At 41.8% G+C, this 24127-nt stretch overlaps 1 protein-coding gene across 7 annotated transcripts; it reads left to right on the forward strand.

The window, feature by feature from the left end:
• The first annotated feature begins 369 nt into the window (after positions 1–369).
• On the forward strand, positions 370–24119 carry LOC115172212 (protein eva-1 homolog A). Of its 7 annotated transcripts, none has more exons than XM_029729406.1 (5): positions 10920–11520; positions 12505–13009; positions 20658–21002; positions 21804–22160; positions 22289–24119. In XM_029729406.1, exons 3-5 carry the CDS (start codon positions 20894–20896, stop codon positions 22399–22401), a joined length of 579 nt encoding a protein of 192 aa, XP_029585266.1. In that variant the 5' UTR covers positions 10920–11520; positions 12505–13009; positions 20658–20893; the 3' UTR covers positions 22402–24119. The 7 variants fall into 7 exon arrangements, 6 of the variants coding, with proteins under 6 accessions (XP_029585271.1, XP_029585266.1, XP_029585267.1 ...); XM_029729407.1 differs by having other exon boundaries at positions 12511–13009; XM_029729408.1 differs by having other exon boundaries at positions 12922–13009.
• Positions 24120–24127: the final 8 nt, after the last annotated feature.

The following is a 24127-nucleotide window of genomic DNA, read 5'->3' on the forward strand; positions in this document are numbered from 1 at the left end:
TAGACACACACCCCCACCCCTCGTCTTACCAGACATAGTTTCTCTGTTCTGCCGGTGCATGGAAAATCCCGCCAGGTCTATATTATCCGTATCATCGTTCAGCCACGTCTCGGTGAAACATAAGATATTACAGTTTTTACTGTCCCGTTGGTAGGATGATCTTAATCGTAGGTCATCAATTTTATTTTCCAACGATTGCCCGTTAGCCAGTAGAATGGAGAGCAGTGGGTGTTTACTCGCTCGCCTATGGATTCTCAGGAGGCAGCCCGATCTGCGGCCCCTTTTCCTGCTTCTTTTCTTCAAGCAAATTATGGGGATCTGGGCCTATTCCAGTGAAAGCAGTGTATCCTTCTCGTCAGACTTGATTAAGAGAAAAGTTTCTTCCAGTCCACGGTGAGTAATTGCTGTCTGATGTCCAGAAGTTATTATCAACCATAAAAGACAGTAGCAGCAACATTATGTACAAAATAAGTTAAAAAAGAAGCTACACAATAGGCAAAAAGACAATAGCACAATTGGTTGGGAGATTGTAAAACGTCAGTCTTGTTCTTCGGCTGCATCTTTTGATGTCCATTGCTCATGTTTCTTGGCCCAAGCAAATCTCTTTTTATTATTGGTGTCCTTTAGTAGTGGTTTCTTTGCAGCAATTCGACCATGAAGACCTGATTCACGCAGTGTCCTCTGAACAGTTGATGTTGAGATGTGTCTGTTACTTGATGTTACGTACGCCTCTTGGAGGAGGGAACGCAGCACCCTGCTACACCTCAACTCCCCGTGGAGTGAAAAAGTAGGTGACCGTAGGTGTGGGTGAAGTTGCTAGCTAGCAAGTTAGCATAAACTAGCGCCTACTGGGCAAGTCAGGTAGAAACACATTCATAACCATAAAGGGGTAACTAGCCCCCAGTTGCCCCCAACACACTCATTCAACATTTTACTACTTTACTCAAAAAATGATGTGAATGTTTCCTTCTAAACAAGTGGATTATTTATCTTAAGGCTTTCCTCCTTGTATATTAAACAAAAAATTAGATCAAACTTCAATGGAATATATCTACAACTTTTTCAAAATGTAAAAAAATGGTTCAATTTAGCACAAAATCGTTTCGTTGAATTATCTCCAAATGTTGTGATGAAACAGGAACATTTTTGTTGAGCAAGAGCAGTGGCAGCCAGGGAAAGTGTTGGGAAAACAGGGGAGACACAAATATTCTGGACGTTCTTCGTGAACACCTTCTTCTTCTTTCAAAATCAAATTAAATGTATTTATATAGCCCTTCTTACATCAGCTGATATCTCAAAGTGCTGTACAGAAACCCAGCCTAAAACCCCAAACAGCAAGCAATGCACGTGTAGAAGCATGGTGGCTAGGTTTTTCCTAGCCACCATGCTTTCCTAGCCACCACTCCCTAGAAAGGCCAAAACCTAGGAAGAAACCTAGAGAGGAACCAGGCTATGAGGGGTGGCCAGTCCTCTTCTGGCTGTGCCGGGTGGAGATTATAACAGAACATGGCCAAGATGTTCAAATGTTCATAAATGACCAGCATGGTCAAATAATAATAATCACAGTTGTTGAGGGTGCAACAAGTCAGCACCTCAAGAGTAAATGTTAGTTGGCTTTTCATAGCCGATCATTGAGAGTATCTCTACCGCTCCTGCTGTCTCTAGAGAGTTGAAAACAGCAGGTCTTGGACAGGTAGCACGTCCGGTGAACAGGTCAAGGTTCCATAGCCGCAGGCAGAATAGTTGAAACTGGAGCAGCAGCACGACCAGGTGGACTGGGGACAGCAAGGAGTCATCATGTCAGGTAGTCCTGAGGCATGGTCCTAGGGCTCAGGTCCTCCGAGAGAGAGAAAGAAAGAAAGAAAGAAAGAGAGAATTAGAGAGAGCATACTTAAATTCACACAGGACACCTGATAAGACAGGAGAAATACTCCAGATATAACAGACTGACCCTAGCCCCCCGACACATAACTACTGCAGCATAAATACTGGAGGCTGAGACAGGAGGGGTCAGGAGAGACTGTGGCCCCATCCGACGATACCCCTGGACAGGGCCAAACAGGAAGGATATAACCCCACCCACTTTGCCAAAGCACAGCCCCACACCACTAGAGGGATATCTTCAAACACCAACTTACCATCCTGAGACAAGGCCGAGTATAGCCCACAAAGATCTCCGCCACGGCACAACCCAAGGGGGGGTGCCAACCCAGACAGGAAGACCACGTCAGTGACTCAACCCACTCAAGTGACGCACCCCTCCTAGGGACGGCATGGAAGAGCACCAATAAGCCAGTGACTCAGCCCCTGTAACAGGGTTAGAGGCAGAGAATCCCAGTGGAGAGATTCTCTCTCTCTGGCCGGGAACCGGCCAGGCAGAGACAGCAAGGGCATAATTGTTGAAGAAACGTTAATGACAGTATCGATTTAGATTTTAAGTATCAAGGTAAGGTGACTCTTTCGTTTAGAAACATTTTTCACCCCCTAACATGAGACACGAAATGTTACACTACATTTCTGAGATCTCTATACATAAAAACTGTCTGACAGCTAGATCCAGGATTCGTACAGGGTTCAAATTCAATGTCTAAATTAACTGATTAATGCTTAATACTGTATATGATATAATGACAACTAATATTGTCATAAATGAAAAGACAGAAAAGTAATGTAACACAATTTTGGGCAAATCTGTCAACACACCAGCAGTGGTGCGTGGGTAAAATCACGGGGGAAGCCAAGCAAGTAAAAAAGCCATATTACAACTTATGTTGTGATAATTGCATTGTTTGCTCTGCAACCCTTTCGCAACCGTGATATACGATATGGTCGTGACAACAAAAAGACAACAGTCACACAGTGGCGGAATAAATCAAATCAAATTTTATTGGTCACATACACATATTTAGCAGATGTTATTGCGGGTGTAGTGAAATGCTTGTGTTTCTAGCTCCAACAGTGCAGTAATATCTAACAAGTAATATCTAACAATTTCACAACAATACACACAATACAACCAATTTAAAGTAAAAGAATGGAATTAAGAATATCTAAATATTTGGACGAGCAATGTCGGAGCGGCATAGACTAAAATACAGTAGAATAGAATAGGATGCAGCATATACAGTTGAAGTCAGAAGTTTACATACACCTTAGCCAAATAGATTTAAACTCAGTTTTTCACAATTCCTGACATTTAATCCTAGTAAAAATTCCCTGTTTTAGGTCAGTTAGGATCACCACTTTATTTTAAGAATGTGAAATGTCAGAATAATAGTAAAGAGAATGATATATTTCAGCTTTTATTTATTTCATCACATTCCCAGTGGGTCAGAAGTTTACATACACTCAATTAGTATTTGGTAGCATTGCCTTTAAATTGTTTAACTTGAGTCAAACGTTTCGGGTAGCCTTCCACAAGCTTCCCTTCCACTATTCCAGCACCATTTCAACTTAAACATTTAAACATCATCAAATCAACAAGGGTATATATGCTTCGTTTAATACACTGAAAACAAACATAAGTTATAGGCTACCTAGCTAAAATGCTTTCTAGCCTAACTTCCTTGCATGGGCAACAATGAACCAGCTATGTTAGCTAGCTAGTTATCTAGGATACCTATTGATCATCTCAGGCCAGTGGCACAAGATAATTAATTTATGATTAGATCAGAATCGCTGTCATAATCATTGGCCTGTACAGAGAATTAAGTCAAAACCACAAGTTCAAATCCACATCTCCATCCATGGCTTAGGAAAGCGCCAATTTAGCAAGGACATCAACACAACATCAACACTTGCGAATTGACGGAAAACACAGAGAGAAGAAAGATACATTATTTTATCATTTAGATTTTTTTATTGGTCAGATTTTTGGGGAAGCTTAGCTTCACTTGGCATCTATGAATACACACAACTGCAAGACACCAACCACGAGAAAGGGTTATTAAGCAGGTTTTAAATCAACTTGTGAATTTAATTAAATAGATAGCTATGTTCCACCTTTATATCTTAATGTAATGACATGTGTCACTATTTCTGTGTTATTTGATTGTTGTTTCCTTAGGTTACCGCTGGAGGGCACCCTTACCTTGTTTTCTAGTTTCCAGGTCACCCTGATTATTACTTATTGGATTCACCTGTGTTTAATTACTGTCACGTCCTGACCATAGTAAGATGTTATTTTCTATGGTAGAGTAGGTCATGGCGTGACGGGGTGTTTTGTGTTTTTCTATGTTTTGTATATCTATGTTTAGGTTCTAGTTTTCTATTTCTATGTTTTTTTGGGGGGGGGTGATCTCCAATTAGAGGCAGCTGGTCCTCGTTGTCTCTAATTGGAGATCAGACTTACGTTTTTTTTTTCCCACCTGTGTTTGTGGGTAGTTGTCTTCTGTTTAGTTTTCTGTACCTGACAGAACTATGCGCTTTCGCTTTTAGTGTTTAGAGTTATAATGAGTATTCATCATGAGCAATCAACACGCTGCGCTTTGGTCCCCTCTCTACGACAGCTGTTACAATTACCTTCTCTGTTCACCTGGTTGCCTTGTTATTTAGGTTTCTCAGTTGGCCTGTATCATTGCTTAGGTCTCATGTTTTATTAGTGTGCTCTTGTGCGGTTGCCTTGTTTTTGTTAAGACTCTTAAGTAAATGTTCTGGATTTACCCTTACCTCTGCTTGCTGTGTTTTTCTGCGCCTGGGTTGGAGTTCTTACTAGCATAATTTGTTACAGACATGAACAAAATTGGCAGATTATTATCAATGACTTATCAACAGCTGTAACAAGTTGTCCAGAGTAGGAAATCCTCACTGGTAGCCTAGTTTATAGAAAGACCCATATGCATTTCAGCTGTATACCTCAAGAGGGCTATAGATCCAACCCTGCTCTAACACACATGATTCTACTCCTCAGCTGAAGGACAGGGTTTGGGGCCTCGCGGCTAAGGCCTGTTAAACTGTCTGCGTTCATCTCATCTCAGATGTTCTGTTCAAATGCTCCAATTAGTCTCCAACCCCCTCTGGCAATAACATTATTAACCTAACTACACACACACACACACACACACACACACACACACACACACACACACACACACACACACACACACAGAGAGTGAGGTCCAAAAGTATTTGGACAGTGACACATTTTCTGTTGTTTTGGCTCTGTACTCCATCACTTTGGATTTGAAATTATACAATGACTAAGTGCAGACTGTCAGATTTAATTTCAGGGTATTTGCATCCATATCAGATTAACTGTTTTGAAATTACAGCACTTTTTGTACATAGTCCCCCATTCTAAGGAACCAAAAGTATTTGGAAATATTCACTTACAGTTGAAGTTGGAAGTTGGAGTCATTAAAACTTGTTTCTCAACCACTCCACAAATTTCTTGTTAACAAACTATAGTTTTGGCAAGTCGGTTAGGACATCTACTTTGTGCCTTTAAACAGCTTGGAAAATTCCAGAAAATTATGTCATGGTTTTAGAAGCTTCTGATTGACTAATTGAAATTGACATTGACTAACTGGCTAATTGACATAATTTGAGTCAATTGGAGGTGTACCTGTGGATGTATTTCAAGGCCTACCTTCAAACTCAGTGCCTCTTTGCTTGGACATCATGGGAATATCAAAAGAAATCAGCCAAGACCTCAGAAAAATAATTGTAGACCTCCACAAGTCTGGTTCATCCTTGGGAGCAATTTCTAAACGCCTGAAGGTACCATGTTCATCTGTACAAACAATAGTACGCAAGTATAAACACCATGGGACCACGCAGCTGTCACACCGCTCAGGAAGGAGACGCATTCTGTCTCCTAGAGATGAACGTACTTCGGTGCGAAAAGTGTAAATCAATCCCAGAACAACAGCAAAAGATCTTGTGAAGATGCTGGAGGAAACAGGTACAAAAGTATTTATATCCAAAGTAAAATGAGTCCTATATCGACATAATCTGAAAGGCCACTCAGCAAGGAAGAAGCCACTGCTCCAAATCTGCCATAAAAAAAGCCAGACTACGGTTTGCAACTGCACATTGGGACAAAGATCGTACTTTTTGGAGAAATGTCCTCCGGTCTGATGAAACAAAAATATAGCTGTTTGGCCGTAATGACCATCGTTATGTTTGAAGTAAAAAGGGCGAAGCTTGCAAGCCGAAGAACACCATCCCAACCGTGAAGCATGGAGGCGGCAGCATCATGTTGTAGGGGTGCTTTGCTGCAGGAGGGACTGGTGCACTTCACAAAATAGATGGCATCATGAGGATGGAAAATTAATGTGGATATATTGAAGCAACATTAAAGCTTGGTCGCAAATGGGTCTTCCAAATGGACAATGACCCCAAGCATACTTCCAAAGTTGTTGCAAAATGGCTTAAGGACAACAAAGTCAAGGTATTGGAGTGGCCATCACAAAGCCCTGACCTCAATCCTATAGAAAATTTGTTGGCAGAACTGAAAAAGCATGTGCGAGCAAGGAGGACTATGAACCTGACTCAGTTACACCAGGAATGGGACAAAATTCACCCAACTTATTGTGGGAAGCTTGTGGAAGGCCACCCGAAACGTTTGACTCAAGTTAAACAATTTAAAGGCAGTGCAACCAAATACTAATTGAGTGTACTTCTGACCCACTGGGAATGTGATGAAAGAAATAAAAGCTGAAATAAATGATTATCTCTACTATTATTCTGACATTTCACATTCTTAAAGTAAAGTGGTGATCCTAACTGACCTAAAACAGGGAATTTTTTACTAGGATTAAATGTCAGGAGTGTTGAAAAACTGAGTTTAAATGTATTTGGCTAAGGTGTATGTAAACTTTCGACTTCAACTGTATGTGTATATTAATGTAGTTAAAAGTTTAGTATTTGGTCCCACATTCCAAGAATGCAATGATTACATCAGGCTTGTGACTCTACACACTTGTTTGAAGTATTTGAAGTTTGTTTTGGTTGTGTTTCAGATGATTTTGTACCCAATAGAAATGAATGGTAAATAATGTATTGTGTCATTTTAGATGAACTTTTATTGTAAATAAGAATATAATATGTTTCTGAACACTTCTACATTAATGTGGTTGCTGCCATGATTGCTGATAATCCTGAATGAATCATGAATATCGATGAGTGAGAACGTTACAGATTCACAAATATCATACCCCCAAGACATGCTAACCTCCCCTCTTATTGGTAATGGTAAAAGGTTAACATGTCTTGGGGGTATGATCTTTGTTCCTCTGTATCTTTTTCAGTCATCAGTATTCACGATTCATTCAGGATGATCCGTAATCATGGTAGCATACACATTAATGTAGAAGTGTTCAGAAACATATACATTATTTTCTGTTGGACACAAAATAATCTGAAACACAATCAAAACAAACTGCAAATGCATCCAACAAGCTTGTAGAGTCACAAGCATGATGTAGTCATTGTGTGCTAAGAATATGGGACCAAATACTAAATATTTGACTACTTTAAAAGGGAATTAAGTGCACTTACCCCAACCAGCGATTCACTTCCTCATACTTGTTGTGCAGTACAGGGGCTCAGAATATTTTTTTAAAGACCAAAAACATTTAAAGACCTGCATCACTGTACTGAGAGCTTTTCAGTTTCTAAAAGGACATATTTGAGTGTTTGTGGAGCATTTGTTCATGAGCCCCCGTACTGCACAACGAGGATGAGGAAGTGAATCGCTGGTTGGGATTTCTCAAAAACAAGTGAAAAAAAGTATCTGGACCCTTCTATAACATGCCATTTACATCAAAAATAGAGATTTGGTTGTAAAAAAATATCCTTTAATACACATTCTAAGTTAATTTGTTCAAATACTTTTGGTTCCCTAAAATGGGGCGACTCTGTACAAAAGGTGCTGTAATTTCTAAACGGTTCACCCAATATGGATGAAAATACCATCAAATGAAATCTGACAGTCTGCACTTTAACCTCATCGTCATTGTATAATTTCAAGTGCAGAGCCAAAACAACAAAACATTTGTCACTGTCCACACACGCACACACATACGCGCGCGCACACACACACACACACACACACACACACACACACACACACACACACACACACACACACACACACACACACACACACACACACACACACACACACACACACACACACACACACACACACACACACACACACACACACACACACACACACACACACATCCTGAATGTTTTAGAGCTGAAGCTGTGTAAATGAATTTACTCATGAAGGAAATCTATATCTGAGTGCACTGTCAGTTCAACTGAGCTTAACTCTGATGTAGCCTGAATGAATCCTGTCTGGCACTGAGGTTAAACCCACACTAAGCCAATATTACACACACACACACCCACACAAACACATGGCTTTTATCATCCCTAACCTGGCCCTGAGGTCAAACCCTCAGTAAAGCCTATATGACAGTGTAACACTAGAGAGGAGCCAGTGGATGACAGGCTGTGTGGTACAGTGCGTTTGTTAACCAATCTCTGTCTGTTCACTGGCCAACACACACACAGGCAGAGAGACTAACAGGAATGCACGGCAGTACACAAACACACACACTCTGCTGCTGCTCTCTCGTCACGTGGTTAGGACCGAAGTGCTCTTAAAGATGTGTTATGTTTGTTGCTCAGTTCTGGTTGAAACCTCTAAAAATGGTGGACGGGCAGTCTGAGAGAATCTCTCCACACGTCCATGTTGTTTCACACACAAACACATACACAGAGACAAACAGGCATACACACGCACATGCACACGCACACTCGCACGCACACACGGTTGGAGAACAACATGGAGAGCAACATCACATCTATAGAGAGCAAGCATTGTCAACACAACTCACAGAAACAAAGATCTTTGTAACCTGAAGGCAGATTATTTCTTAGGGTTAGTGGAGGAAATTCTTTCAGCACAGAGAGACAATGGCTGAAAGGTTACATAATGATCCTCCAATGAGATAGAGGCACAGAGGGTTGTGGGTAAGTGAGGGGCCGCAGTGCGCACTAACGACACTGAAATGTCCTGTACGCCGCTACGTCGGCATAGTGACAACTCTCAAGTGCACTCCATGACCCACTTATCAGAGAAGTGTTTACTTTTGAGAGCACTCCATCTCCATTGTGCAGTATACTGTATCTATATAAATCGAATGTGACTAATTCATGTGAAGCTTCTCACTGGAACTTTAAGGCAGGGGTTTTCTCCACAGAGAAAGAGCTACCCTTGAGCAGAGCTACCCTTGCCTGTAACTTGAGCTCAGTGGGGCTCACACTTTTAGCTCAGTGGGCTCACACAGTCTTGAGTCGTGCAATCATCTGCCATTGCGACATGTTAATGTAATTTTTTGTATTAACACCGCTAAAAGTGTTTTTATACAGTATACTGTATGTGCTGGAGAAAAAGGGAGGTGTATTTTCCCTGACGTGACCTCTATCTGAACGCCAGTCTTGGTCGGTTTGGGTTTTTGGCTCAGAGACAGTCCCTTCATTATTTTTTGAGATGTTTGTGTGTATGTTACGTAAGTCGTGCTCATGCACAGTGCTAATCGAATCATTCCCATGACCGAGTCAGCTGGAGCAGAGGCCCAATCTGACTCTTCCTCTTCCTCTCCTCTCTATCCAGATTTCTCTCTCGGGCTTTCTCTCTTTCTGTGAGTGCCTCTCCTAATCTAGTCATTAATATGTTGTTAACATGTAATATGCGTCATTCGAATGAGCATTTCTGCATCTCACCGGTAGACACGGGCCATCTACATTTCCGGGTTGTAAGCAAACGACAATATCCAGAATTGTGTTCGTAGCTCCAACAGCGCAGTAGTATCTAACAATTCACAACATTACACACACATCTCAAAGTAAAAGAATGGAATTAAGAAATATATAAAATATATACAGTATATACAAAGTTGACACACACACACACACACACACACACACACACACACACACACACACACACACACACACACACACACACAGACACACAGACAGACAGACAGACAGACAGACAGACAGACAGACAGACAGACAGACAGACAGACAGACAGACAGACAGACAGACAGACACAGAGAGAGAGAGAAAGAGAGAGGACAATCATAGAGGCACACAATAGCTGTTCTCACACAGAGGACTGAATGGCTGCCCTGTTGGCAGGTCAAGAGGTAGGTGAAATGGGGTTGTGTGTAGGTTGTATGGTGGTTGTGTTGTTCTCTTAAAGGTTGTGTGAGAGTTGTGAGCGATGGTGCGTTATTGGTCAAAGTTGTGTATATTGTTGTTCCCTAGGGAAAAAGTTGTATTGGTATGTTGTGCATTACTAAGGTCTGGTAGAATAAATTATGCAGTCAACAGCCTTTTCATTCAACAGAGCGAAAGACAGATGTCATGTTTCCTTATCATCTAACACTGATGGCATTTGATTGGCTCTTTCAGATTCTTTGATCATTGTTGCAGCTCTCAGACACACACACACACACACACACACAAGTATCTCAGTAGGAGAGTTTTTCACGGCATATTTAAAAGGTTCACAAGGGTTAGAGGTCAAAGTTTTTCTGCTCCCAGGTGTGTGTGGTCGGGGCAGTGGGGGTGGGTGATCGGCCCACTGGATCAGGTGACAACAACAGATAACTCAGGGTTTTAAGCAGACATGGGCAAGACATCTGGAATAACTATTTTGTCTACGAGATTAGTGTGTGTTTGTGTGTGTGTATGTGTGTGTGTTATAGCATCTGATGTCCCAAGGGAATGTTCTCTGGAAAATTCAGCAGGCAAATTCCCAGTCAAAGCTGAATGAAATTCCCATGTCATACTCACTCCTCCCTCCCTCTCGCCCTCTCTTTCTCTCTCTCCCCCCTCTCCTTTGGCTTCTCTCTCTCTCTGTTTCTCTCTGTCTTTCTTTGTGCCCCAGTGTTGCTTTCTCTCTGTTCAGTATAGTCAGGTTGAGTGGTAGGAGGGGGAATGTATGGCAGAGACTGAGGGTCTTACTGAGTGTGGGAGACGAGAGTGTGAGGGGTTTTTAGGAAGAAGAGTGTGAGGGGATTATAGGAAGACGAGTGTGGGGCAAGGGAGTGTGTGTATTTGGGAGTGAGGGTAGTGTGTTTGTGAGTGTGTGTGTCCGTGGGGGTGAGCTGCTCGCGTGTCGCATTCCAGCTTCCAGGGCTCGACCCCTGTCTACCGGGAGACGGACCTGGAAAACTTTGAAAAATCATTCTTGGAAAACTGTGTGATTGTAAAACCTCTGAAAACCTGTACATCTCTGTGACTTTGAACTGTTGCTGGTCTCGCTCGGGAAAATACTCATCTGTTGAAGGAGGGATTCTCTCTACTCTCCACTTGCTCTGTTTCTGCTGCTGGGTCTCTGGGCTTTGGATAGTGGTTTCACTGGTGCCGCACTTACCACGGCTCAAAAACAGGACGGGAGGAGAAAAAAGAAGAGGGCAGATGAAGAAAGGAGAACATGAAATGTAAAAAGTGTTTCAGTGGAATGGATGAATAATCTGGATCATGGATGTGTAAGTATGAACAGTAGCCTATTTGTTGACGTTAATGTTCCCTTAACGTTTCTGATGGATGAGTGGGACATATAGCATGTGTCTTTGTGTGTGTATGAAGTTGTGTGTGTGTGTTGGATAATGTGTGGCATTTAGAGAAGCATAATAATCTAGTGTGTCACATTGTGACTCCACTGCTGGTCTGTGGGTTTGGCTACAGGATGCGTAGGATTGTATGTGTGTAGGGAACACACACACACACACACACACACACACACACACACACACACACACACACACACACACACACACACACACACACACACAGGCACCAGCAGAGAGTTGTTGAGTTGATTTATGAATGGGGGGCTCCTACAGTGTGGTTGTGAGGGGAGGGAGGGGGCAGTGCAGACTCTTTCTCTTTCTTGCTCTCCCTCTCCATCTTCCTCTCCAACTGTCTCGCCCTCTCGTTCAGTCAAAAGGTGTGATCTATATTTGCTTTGAAAAAACTGGTGGCCTGTAGTATTGCTGTGTTTGAACTGTAGCATGTTCTAACTACAATATCCTCTCTCTGTTTCCATTTATTTTTCTCTGTATTCCCATTTGTTCTTTAAGCAGGTTAATGAGATGGTTGTATATTAAAAGCATACAGGGAGGAAAGTCCAGTGTCACTCTGCAATCGTCTCAGAGTCAACACACACATGCACGTGCACGTGCACACTTTTTTGGCTAAATTTGGTCTGAAAGCTAGAGGCATGGCTTCTCTGGAATATTAATGGTCAGAGCTCTGTGAGTGTGTGTGTGTGTGTGGGGGGGGGCTTATTTTTGTCAGAATTCTGCACACACTGGTCGGAGTCATGCCAAGGTGGGGTAGGAGTTGAGCATTATAGGAGAGAAATAGGAGCCCAGTTTAAAACAGCACAGGGACTCTGCACTACAATGGACTATTGTGCTGTAAGACTGTCTGTCTGTCTCTGTTTGTACACATCTCTGTCTATCACCAAGAAATAGGTTTTCGTCTGCACCTGCAGTCTCACAGAAACAGAGTAGAAGAAGAAGAAAAAGGAGAGAAGAAGGAGACATAGGAATGGAAAGGAGGAAGAGGGGAGAACGAGAGAGGAAAGAAGAGGCTAAAAAGGAGAGTTCATGAACTGTGTTTAGTCGAGTCATTCTAACTGTATTAGACTGTAATCCATTGAGTTGAGTGTTCTAATGAGGTCTAACGAGCTGTAACCAGTTTTAACGAGCTGTGTGTGAGCCAAGTCTGACTCTTCTAAAACTCACCTATCATTATCAGCGCAGTCTGTTTGATAAGGACATCAGACAAACCATGCCTGGATAATAGATTTCATTTCACCTTTAGCTGACCTATTCTGTTCCCCTCTTTTTCTCTTTGTTTCTCTCTCCCCGTCCATCACAAAGCAGCCTTCATGGATTGTTTCACTGACAGCCAACTAAACTCAGTCTGAGTTCCAGAGGTGGGACCAAGTCATTGTTTTACAAGTCACAAGTAAGTCTCAAGTCTTAGCACTCAAGTCCCAAGTCAAGACAGGCAAGTCCGAGTCAAGTCTCATGTCAAGACCGTCAAGTATCAAGTCAAGTCTCAAGTCCTAAACTTTGAGTTTCGAGTCCTAAACAAGTCATAATGTGCTCTTCACCAAATGTAATACCATTTCATATTTTTAACAAGAGTAATAGTATATTACATTCACGCAAATCATGAATGCTTTTAAAAATATCTATATATTCTTACTTTCCAAATAAACGTTATATTTCCATGGAAATACATGGGTAGCCATGAGAAAGACACACCCTCACCAATAGTGATCGACAATCGAGGATCGCTATGGGGGCGCAATCGGGCGATGTAGGCTTGTACACAATCGCCCAACCTTACACACACACACACACACACACACACACACACACACACACACACACACACACACACACACACACACACACACACACACACACACACACATACATACATACATACATACATATATACACACACACACACACACACACTATCTCTCTGTGTGGTTACAGTAGGCTAACGTATATCAATGGTTTTAGGAACAGCAGTAACATCAGGCAGGATTTAGGCTACCAACTGCCTAGCCTGTTGTAGCTCAATCTTGGGTGCAATGATCACGTTCCCACACTGACTGTGTGGAGGCTCATTGATTTAATGTTACGTTAGCCTACATGATACCCCAGTAAAGTAATAAAATATATAGCTGTTTTGTTGATACAGCGTCGTCTATATATCCAAAAATAATAATTGTGGGTATCATCTTTCCAAGAGCTCCATCTGAATTCACCCGCCGATGTTCCTCTGCACTGCCACGCACAACTTTTTCTCAGCTGGCACAATTTGATTGGCTGCTGTCCGATTCAAACTGTAATCTGTTAAATGAAGAGTTGATGCGCTGCACACTTGTTTAATAGCATCATTTTTTATATTTGGGCTTGGGGAGGGTATCAAGTCAGGTCGAGTTATAAGGCTTAAGTCCAAGTCAAGTCACGAGTCATTGGTGTTAAAGTCAAAGTCGAGTTGCAAGTCATCATATTTGTGACTCGAGTCCAAGTCATCTTACTCGAGTCCACACCTCTGCTAAGTTCACACGCAAACACACACACATGCATGCGCACACACACACACACACACACACACACACACACACACACACACACACACACACACACACACACAACCAGCTGTGATACTGTGTAGTCTACAGTTCCCTGTTCCTCATTTTCAGTACTGTCCAAATCATCTCCACAGAAGATAGATGAATATGTACCTGTCATAAATTTACACAGGGTTTTCTCCCTTATTTAAGTTATTTCTTTCCTTCTTTCTGTTGAGTGTGTGTGCATGTGTGTGCTTGTGCCTACGTGGGCAATTGCATGAGTTTATGTGAGAAAAGGAGAGAAGACATACCAATGCAACTTTATTTTCTCTCTGGAATATGAGTCCTATGTGTGTAGGAGGGAAGAGAATGAGAGGGGGAGCGGAGGAAAGAGAGAGAAGGAGAAAGTGGGTAGAAGGGGAAATGGAAGAGGGTGTGTTTTCTTCAGGGTTGCAGGTCTGCTATTCTGATCAGACAATGACTCATGGACCCTATATTACCACACCTTCACTCTCTCCCTCTTCTCTCTCTTTCGCTCTTTTTCTTTCTCTCCTCTCTCTCTCCCTCTCCTTGGAAAACCGTAACCCAAGGAACAAGGCTTTATAAAAAATAAAAACATATATTTTTTTAGAGGGAGTATCAGTTTTAATATTGCGGATAGATTGTTGCTTCCATCAATGTAATTGTCTGCATCATTTCCAATCTCCCATATATTTTTGGGGTAAATATATCTAAATACATGCATACATACACATACCCATATACATATACAGTTGAAGTAGAAGTTTACATACACCTTAGCCAAATACATTTAAACTCCGTTTTTTACAACTCCTGACATTTAATCCTAGTAAAAATTCCCTGTCTTAGGTCAGTTAGGATCACCACTTTAGTTTAAGAATGTAAAATGTCAGAATATGTCACGACTTCCGCCGAAGTCGGTTCCTCTCCTTGTTCGGGCGGCGCTCGGCGGTCGGCGTCGCCGGTTTTCTAGCCATCATCGATCCACTTTTCATTTTCCATTTGTTTTGTCTTGTCTTCTCACACACCTGGTCTCAATTTCCCTCATTACATGTTGTGTATTTAACCCTCTGTTCCCCCCATGTCTTTGTGCGGAATTGTTTATTGTAAGTGCATGTGGACGTTTTCTCTGGTGAGCGACGGGTTTTGTACCCATTTGTTTGTGGTTCTGGTTTCCGGTGGTTTTATGAATAAAACTGCTCCGTTGATTACCAAGTTTTGCTCTCCTGCACCTGACTTCCCTGCCGCCAGTTACGCACTCCCTAACAGAATAAAAGCAGAGAGAATGATTTATTTCAGCTTTTATTTATTTCATCACATTCCCAGTGGGTCAGAAGTTTACATACACTCAATTAGTATTTGGTAGCATTGCCTTTAAATTGTTTAACTTGGGTCAAACGTTTTGGTAAGGCTTCCACAAGCTTCCCACAATAAATTGGATGAATTTTGGCCCATTCCTCCTGACAGAGCTTGTGTAACTGAGTCAGGTTTGTAGGCCTCCTTGCTCGCACAGTTCTGCCCACAAATTTTCTATAGGATTGAGGTCAGGGATTTGTGATGGCCACTCCAATACCTTGACTTTGTTGTCCTTAAGCCGTTTTGCAACAACTTTGGAAGTTTGCTTGGGGTCATTGTCCATTGTCCATTTGGAAGACGCAAGCTTTATCTTCCTAACTGATGTCTTGAGATGTTGCTTCAATATATCCACATCATTTTCCGTCCTAATGATGCCATCTATTTTGTGAAGTGCACCAGTCCCTCCTGCAGCAAAGCAACCCCACAACATGATGCTGCCACCCCCATGCTTCATGGTTGTGATGGTGTTCTTCGGCTTGCTAGCCTCCCCCTTTTTACTCCAAACATAACAATGTTCATTATGGCCAAACAGTTATATATTTGTTTCATCAGACCGGAGGACATTTCTCCAAAAAGTACGATCTTTGTCCCAATGTGCAGTTGCAAACTGTAGTCTGGCTTTTTTATGGTGGTTTTGGAGCAGTGGCTTCTTCCTTGCTGAGCGGCCTTTCAGGTTATGTTGATATAGGACTCGTTTTATTGTGGATATAAATACTTTTGTACCTGTTTCTTCCATCATCTTCACAAGGTCCTTTGCTGTTGTTCTGAGATTGATTTGCACTTTTCGCACCAAAGTACGTTCATCTCTAGGAGACAGAACGCGTCGCGTCTCCTTCCTGAGCGGTGTGATGGCTGCGTGGTCCATTGGTGTTTAGACTTGCATACTATTGTTTGTACAGATGAACATGGTACCTTCAGGCGTTTAGAAATTGCTCCCAAGGATGAACCAGACTTGTGGAGGTCTACAATTTTTTTTCTGAGGTCTTGGCTGATTTCTTTTGATTTTCCCATGATGTCAATTAAAGAGGCACTGAGTTTGAAGGTAGGCCTTGGAATACATCCACAGGTACAACTCCAATTGACTCAAATTATGTCAAATACAGTGCCTTGCGAAAGTATTTGGCCCCCTTGAACTTTTCGACCTTTTGCCACATTTCAGGCTTCAAACAGAAAGATATAAAACTGTAATTTTTTGTGAAGAATCAACAACAAGTGGGACACAATCATGAAGTGGAACGAAATTTATTGGATATTTCAAACTTTTTTAACAAATAAAAAACTGAAAAATTGGGCGTGCAAAATTATTCAGCTCCCTTAAGTTAATACTTTGTAGCACCACCTTTTGCTGCAATTACAGCTGTAAGTCGCTTGGGGTATGTCTCTATCAGTTTTGCACATCGAGAGACTGAAATTTTTGCCCATTCCTCCTTGCAAAACAGCTCGAGCTCAGTGAGGTTGGATGGAGAGCGTTTGTGAACAGCAGTTTTCAGTTCTTTCCACAGATTCTCGATTGGATTCAGGTCTGGACTTTGACTTGGCCATTCTAACACCTGGATATGTTTATTTGTGAACCATTCCATTGTAGATTTTGCTTTATGTTTTGGATCATTGCCTTTTTGGAAGACAAATCTCCGTCCCAGTCTCAGGTCTTTTGCAGACTCCATCAGGTTTTCTTCCAGAATGGTCCTGTATTTGGCTCCATCCATCTTCCCATCAATTTTAACCATCTTCCCTGCCCCTGCTGAAGAAAAGCAGGCCCAAACCATGATGCTGCCACCACCATGTTTGACAGTGGGGATGGTGTGTTCAGGGTGATGAGCTGTGTTGCTTTTACGCCAAACATAACGTTTTGCATTGTTGCCAAAAAGTTTGATTTTGGTTTCATCTGACCAGAGCACCTTCTTCCACATGTTTGGTGTGTCTCCCAGGTGGCTAGTGGCAAACTTTAAACAACACTTTTATGGATATCTTTAAGAAAGGGCTTTCTTCTTGCCGCTCTTCCATAAAGCACAGATTTCTGCAGTATACGACTGATTGTTGTCCTATGGACAGAGTCTCCCACCTCAGCTGTAGATCTCTGCAGTTCAACCAGAGTGATCATGGGCCTCTTGGCTGCATCTCTGATCAGTCTTCTCCTTGTATGAGCTGAAAGTTTAGAGGGATGGCCGGGTCTTTGTAGATTTGCAGTGGTCTGATACTCCTTCCATTTCAATATTATCGCTTGCACAGTGCTCCTTGGGATGTTTAAAGCTTGGGAAATCTTTTTGTATCCAAATCCGGCTTTATACTTCTCCACAACAGTATCTCGGACCGGCCTGGTGTGTTCCTTGTTCTTCATGATGCTCTCTCCGCTTTAAACGGACCTCTGAGACTATCACAGAGCAGGTGCATTTATACGGAGACTTGATTACACACAGGTGGATTCTATTTATCATCATTAGTCATTTAGGTCAACATTGGATCATTCAGTGATCCTCACTGAACTTCTGGAGAGAGTTTGCTGCACTGAAAGTAAAGGGGCTGAATAATTTTGCACGGCCAATTTTTCAGTTTTGTATTTGTTAAAAAAGTTTGAAATATCCAATAAATTTCGTTCCACTTCATAATTGTGTCCCACTTGTTGTTGATTCTTCACAAAAAAATACAGTTTTATATCTTTATGTTTGAAGCCTGAAATGTGGCAAAAGGTCGAAAAGTTCAAGGGGGCCGAATACTTTCGCAACGCACTGTAGCTTTCAGAAGCTTCTAAAGCCATGACATAATTTTCTGTTATTTTCCAAGCTGTTTAAAGGCACAGTCAACTTAGTGTATGTAAACTTCTGACCCACTGGAATTGTGATACAGTGAATTATAAGTGAAATAATCTGTCTTTAAACAATTGTTGGAAAAATAACTTGTGTCATTCACAAAGTAGATGTCCTAACCGACTTGCCAAAACTATAGTTTGTTAACAGGACATTTGTGGAGTGGTTGAAAAACGAGTTTTAATGACTCCAACCTAAGTGTATGTAAACTTCCGACTTCAACTGTACCTTTATTATTACCCGCAAACCCTACCACCCCTCCCCCAATTGGAGTAAACTAATAAACAATAACACTTAGGCTTTTACCTTCAGTTTATACATATCATAAGTTACACGCTTTACAGACACAATCCATTTAACAATAGTTATATTTTGTTTGTTTTTAGTCCTTCCTCGATTTCTGATGTCCATCCAGTTTGATTTCTATTTGTAACTGTGCTATTTCACAACATTTCTGAACCTATATGCATTTTACAGAGCCAGTATGTTTTACATTGGTTATCTTGTTGTTAGAAGTCCCACCCTTCAGCTCCATTCAACCCCTCCCATCTATCGCTTAACACCATCCATTTTGGATTTCTATTTGCCATATATTTTTCAACTGTGCTGTGATGCTTCCCAAAAGTCCTGAACCTTTCTATTCTTATAGTTTCTACAGATTGTAAATTAAAGATAAACATTTTTGCTAAAATAATTATTATATTATTGATTGATTGACTATGACTTTTCAAATCCCCCAGTATTGCTATCTGCAGCATTTGTTCTAGGTAAATGTTGCAATTCTTCATCAGATGGCACTCATAGGACTTCATGTTACACATTTACATTACATTTACATTTACGTCATTTAGCAACGCTCTTATCCAGAGCGACTTACAAATTGGTGCATTACACAATACATGTATGTTTTGTTCGATAAAGTTCATATTTATATCCAAAAATCTCAGTTTACATTGGCACGTTATGTTCAGTAATGTTTTGCCTCCAAAACCCCCGGTGACTTAGCAGAGAGCCACATCAATTTACAGAAATACTTATCATAAACTTTGATAAAATATACAAGTGTTATGCACAGAATTAAAGATACACTTCTCTTTAATGCAACTGCTGTGTCAGATTTCAAAAAAGCTTTATGGCGAAAGCAAATTTTGCAATAATCTGAGTACAGCGCTCAGACATCAAAACAATCCATACAGATAGCCGCCATTTTGGAGTCAACAGAACTCACAAATACCATTATAAATATTCACTTACCTTTGATGATCTTCATCGGAATGCACTCCCAGGGATCACAGTTCCACAATAAATGTTTGTTTTGTTCGATAAAGTCCATCTTTTATGTCCAAATACCTCTTTTTTGTTCGCGTTCCGTTGAGTAATCCAAATGCACTGTGCTCGCGCAGTTAGTTCAGACGAATAGTCAAAAAAGTTATATTACAGTTCGTAGAAACATGTCAAACGATGTATAGAATCAATCTTTAGGATGTTTTAATCATAAATCTTCCATAATATTCCAACCGGACGATTCCTTTGTCTTCAGAAATGAAAAGGAACACAGCTAACTCTCACGGGACTGAGGAGCAAGCAGTTTACTCTGGGCACCTTCTTCATTCAAGCTGCTAAATACTGCCACCCATCCATAAGAAGTTTTAAACAGAAAAATTTGAAGTTTTGAATCCGGCGTCAATTTGCATGTCAATTCATAAACCATGTGCCATGGAATCGGTACATCGAAAATCTCTTCCCAACAATTTTGCAATTTATAAGGCACAGCTGTCAATTTTTTGTTGGTTAAATTAAATTGGTATATATTTTTATTTATCACAACGAGGCTTGCCAAACCAAAAAGAAAAGCAGTGCTGCCTTTCTAACTTTACAGTGTTTACACATTTTTTCCCTTCACTAAATACTACCGTTGTGTCCTCTCCTTCTGATTGGGTGGAAGGCCACTGTGTTTGGATAACATCTAAGTGGTATATCTGGTGTAAATTAAGGCATTTTGTAGTGCTTTATTGACTACATAACTGCAATGGCATGTTTACAAGGGGGGAAAGTGGAAACCAATGATTATCTCAGGCTCTGTAATTTTTTCTAGACTCGTCAGACAGACCCTCAATCATCCAGAGCCATCAGAGTTTGAGACAGGGTTCATCGCTTGCTCAATGTTTATGTGACACTTTTATTTAACATGTGGCTAATGAGGAGATACTAGGATAGGGACATTTCTCAGACTTTCTTGTAAATCATGCAATAATTATGAGATCATCTAAAATTATCTTACTTTGTCACTCACTACTCTCCTTCCCTCCCTCCCTCTCTCCCTCCCCCCTATTTGAAGCCTACAGTGACAGAGAAGACTGCTGTGCTGTGCTGTTCTCAGCTGAGGACAAGAGAGAATTCAGTTCAGACATTATGGAAGGGGGTAGCCAGAAGATCTGATGATGCCCTAAGGGTTCAAATATTGTTTCCATAAAACCATCTAGGATTAAAGACCAGAGTCAGCCGAGTCTGGTTTATAGACAGAAGATACTAGCTTAGACCAGAGAGGCCAAAGACACAGTTAGTGACATCATCATGAATGCCCCGCCCACAGGAAGTCCCAGCCCAAATATGGAGGTGAAGGTGGTCTCCCAGGAGATGGCGTTGTTTAGCAATGCCCTGGCGGCCTACACCTTCATAGCAGGTAAATATTGACTGTTACAACAGTTGTACAGCACAGGATGGTGCTGAGTGGAGGAAGGATCATAACAATGGCTGGAATTGAGTGAATGGAATGGTATCAAACACATGGAAACCATGTGTTTGAAGTGTTCAATACCATTCCATTGATTCCGTTCCAGCCATTACTATGAGTCCATCCTCCCCAATTAAGGTGCCTCCGGCTGCCTGGATTGTACAGGTGTTATTGCTATTGTTTGGAATATATTTTTGTTACAAATGATGATTGAAAAACATAATACTTTTTTACCTTTATTTAACTAGACAAGTCAGTTAAGAACAAATTCTTATTTACAATGATGGCCTACCCCAGCCAAACCCTAACCCTAACCTACTCACGGCCGGGTGTGATACAGCTTGGAATCGAACCAGGGTCTGTAGTGATGCCTCTAGCGCTGAGATGCAGTGCCTTAGACCGCCGCGCCACTCGGGAACTTGACAGGTGCCTGCCAGTGTTACCTGCATATATAAAGAAGATTACTCTTATTAATCTCAGCAGGTAGCCTAGTGGTTAGAGCGTTGGACTAGTAACCGTAAAGGTTGCTGGATCAAAACCCCGAGCTGACAAGGTAATAATCTGTACTTCTTCCCCTGAAAAAGGCAGTTAACCCACTGTTCCCTGGTAGGCCGTCATTGTAAATAAGGATTTGTTCTTAACTGACTTGCCTAGTTAAATAAAGGTTACATTTAAAAAATATATTTTCTGCTCTCATGCTCTTTGTTTGTCTCTCTTTCTCTCTCCCTCTCCCTCTCCCTCTTGTCTCAGACCAGCCGGAGCGAGCAGCTCTTGTGTTTGTTAGTGGTGTGTGTGTGGGTCTCCTTCTCACCCTCTGTGCCCTGGTGGTCCAGATACACTGTCGCACCGACTGTCACTACAGTAACCGACGGCGACATCACCATCAGCATAGAAACAGGACTCACCACCATCACCATGGGGACCATCACTGTCACCACCATCACCAACCTGGCAACCCTAACACAGGCAACCCTGGCGTAACCACGGAAATGAGTGAAGACAGCGACTCAGAGGACTGGGACGACAGGAACTCTGACCTTACGGCTCGACGACGAAGGCGCTTTGAGAGAACGCTGCTGCAAACCAGCGTTTTCACCTCCGCAGAAGGTAACACACACACTGTGGAAACATTTTAAGTGCTTTGTTGTTTTTTTGTTGTTAAGTGTACAGTTTATTATTAAAATGTTCTGGAAGCAGTTGAAATAAAGATGGTTGTGTTTTGTTTTGTTCTGAAGAGTTGGAGCGAGCTCAGAGGGTTGAGGAGAGAGAGAGGATCATGCGAGAGATCTGGATGAATGGACAGCCTGACGTCAACACTGTCACACGCAGCCTCAACAGATACTACTGACAGGAACGGAGAGAGAGAGGAAGAGAGAGACAAAGAGGGTGATGGATACACATACGGATGGAAGAAGAGAAAAAGAAAGGATAGGGAAAGGATGCAATTTTAGACAATGTCGCATTGAAGGGTGCGTGAAGCCTACAAATCAAATCAAATATTATTGGTCACATACACATATTTAGCAGATGTTATTGCGGGTGTAGCGAAATGCTTGTGTTCAGTAGTTGTGGATAGAGACAAATGGGAATGGATGAGGGAGAGGACAATGACCTCGATCCAGTCCCTCTGACACTGGGCACAGAACCATGAGGTTTAGGGTGTGTCTGGCACAGTGATGTAGTGGGAAAGAAATAGGTGGGCATACGCTGATCACCTTCCCAGTGAGTAAAGTAACGTTCCTTCAATGCATTTTCCACAAAAATTGCGCAAAAATAAAAATGGTGCGTAAACGTCTTTTACGTGCGTTTACCCTCTACCACACCACTGGTCTGACATGACACCAGGCTTACGCCAATCTAAGGCTTTTGTGCACTTCACACTAGAGGAAAGAAGTAGGTCATGAGAATGCAGCAGCCTAATAGTTGCCCAGAATGGTTCCTCTGGAGTCAGCCCCCGCCCCCGCCCGAGACCTGAGGTGGATGTTGTCATCAACCTGTGTGTAAACTGTGACCTTCCTGACGTCATCACCATCACCGTTGACAACGGCCCACAATTCACATCTATGGAAATCTCTGTTTTCCTGGGTGAACGTTCTGGTTTTTGTACTTTGTTCCAGACTGGTACTGACTTACACAGCACAGTTCACTACAAGGACAAGGACCACAGAGAAAACCTGTCAACTGGAATGACATTTTTTTTTACCTTCACTCAATCTTAATGTGTATTTCATTGATTCACTGTTGTACTTTGTGGATGAATTCCTTTTTATAAAATAGCAACACTTTCTTAGTTTGTCTCAGGGATGCTTTTAAGGGTTGTCGTTGGGGAAATGTTTGTATTTTGAAGATGAAGCAACAATCATTCCTTGGAGAGACTGTGACTATAAAACCGCGTCAGTTTGGTTTGTCAGCAGGAGTGTGCATTCGTTAGGTAACTAGCACGGCTGTGTGCCTTAAATGTAGTCACGACTGCTCCAATTCAGTCAGCTCCTGAACAGTGCCCTTCAGATAACAAGTGCAATACGGTCCCCATACAGCCCTAAAAGAAGCCACCACCACATTGCTAACACCTATCTTTTCCCTTCAGATGTGAAACACTGAAGAGGTAGCTAGAGTCTCTACTATATGTGTTGCTTTTGGAGTGACGCGGGGTGGTGCAACACTACCTTGTGATGTTTTTCATCGGGTAAATGGCGCAACACAACAGTGTTATTATCTCTGCAGTGTTTCTGGGTGTTTCCCCCTAGCTTGTCGTCTGTATTAGAAAAGCTGTCTGTGAAGTGAAAAGTCTGTCTGAGAGAGAGGTTCTGTATGCATCCTTCCTTCCTCTCTTCCTTGAGGGAATCACGGATCTGAGAGAGGTGTATAGGTGAAAACAGTAGGATAGAGGCCTTGTTCTCACTTATCCAGTCAATACAGATCAGTGATTTCCTCAAGGAAGGGAGAAAAGAAGGAAATAAAGATTGCATTGAAGGATACTTTAATTTAGTACTCAAACAGGGACTGTGAATGACTGAGACCAACACACTGACTTTTTATTGAATAATAAAACCCTTTAGAAACAAATGGTCTGG

Source organism: Salmo trutta, chromosome 33 (genome assembly GCF_901001165.1).
Source record: "Salmo trutta chromosome 33, fSalTru1.1, whole genome shotgun sequence".
Taxonomy (NCBI): Eukaryota; Metazoa; Chordata; class Actinopteri; order Salmoniformes; family Salmonidae; genus Salmo; species Salmo trutta.

Bases quoted from the DNA above. Each gene is read 5' to 3' on its own strand.
- LOC115172212 (XM_029729411.1), top strand. From the start codon at position 20,894: ATGAATGCCCCGCCCACAGGAAGTCCCAGCCCAAATATGGAGGTGAAG. The intron at 21,003-21,803 runs GTAAATATTGAC...CTCTTGTCTCAG, and splicing joins GGCCTACACCTTCATAGCAG to ACCAGCCGGAGCGAGCAGCT. The intron at 22,161-22,288 runs GTAACACACACA...TTTGTTCTGAAG, and splicing joins CGTTTTCACCTCCGCAGAAG to AGTTGGAGCGAGCTCAGAGG.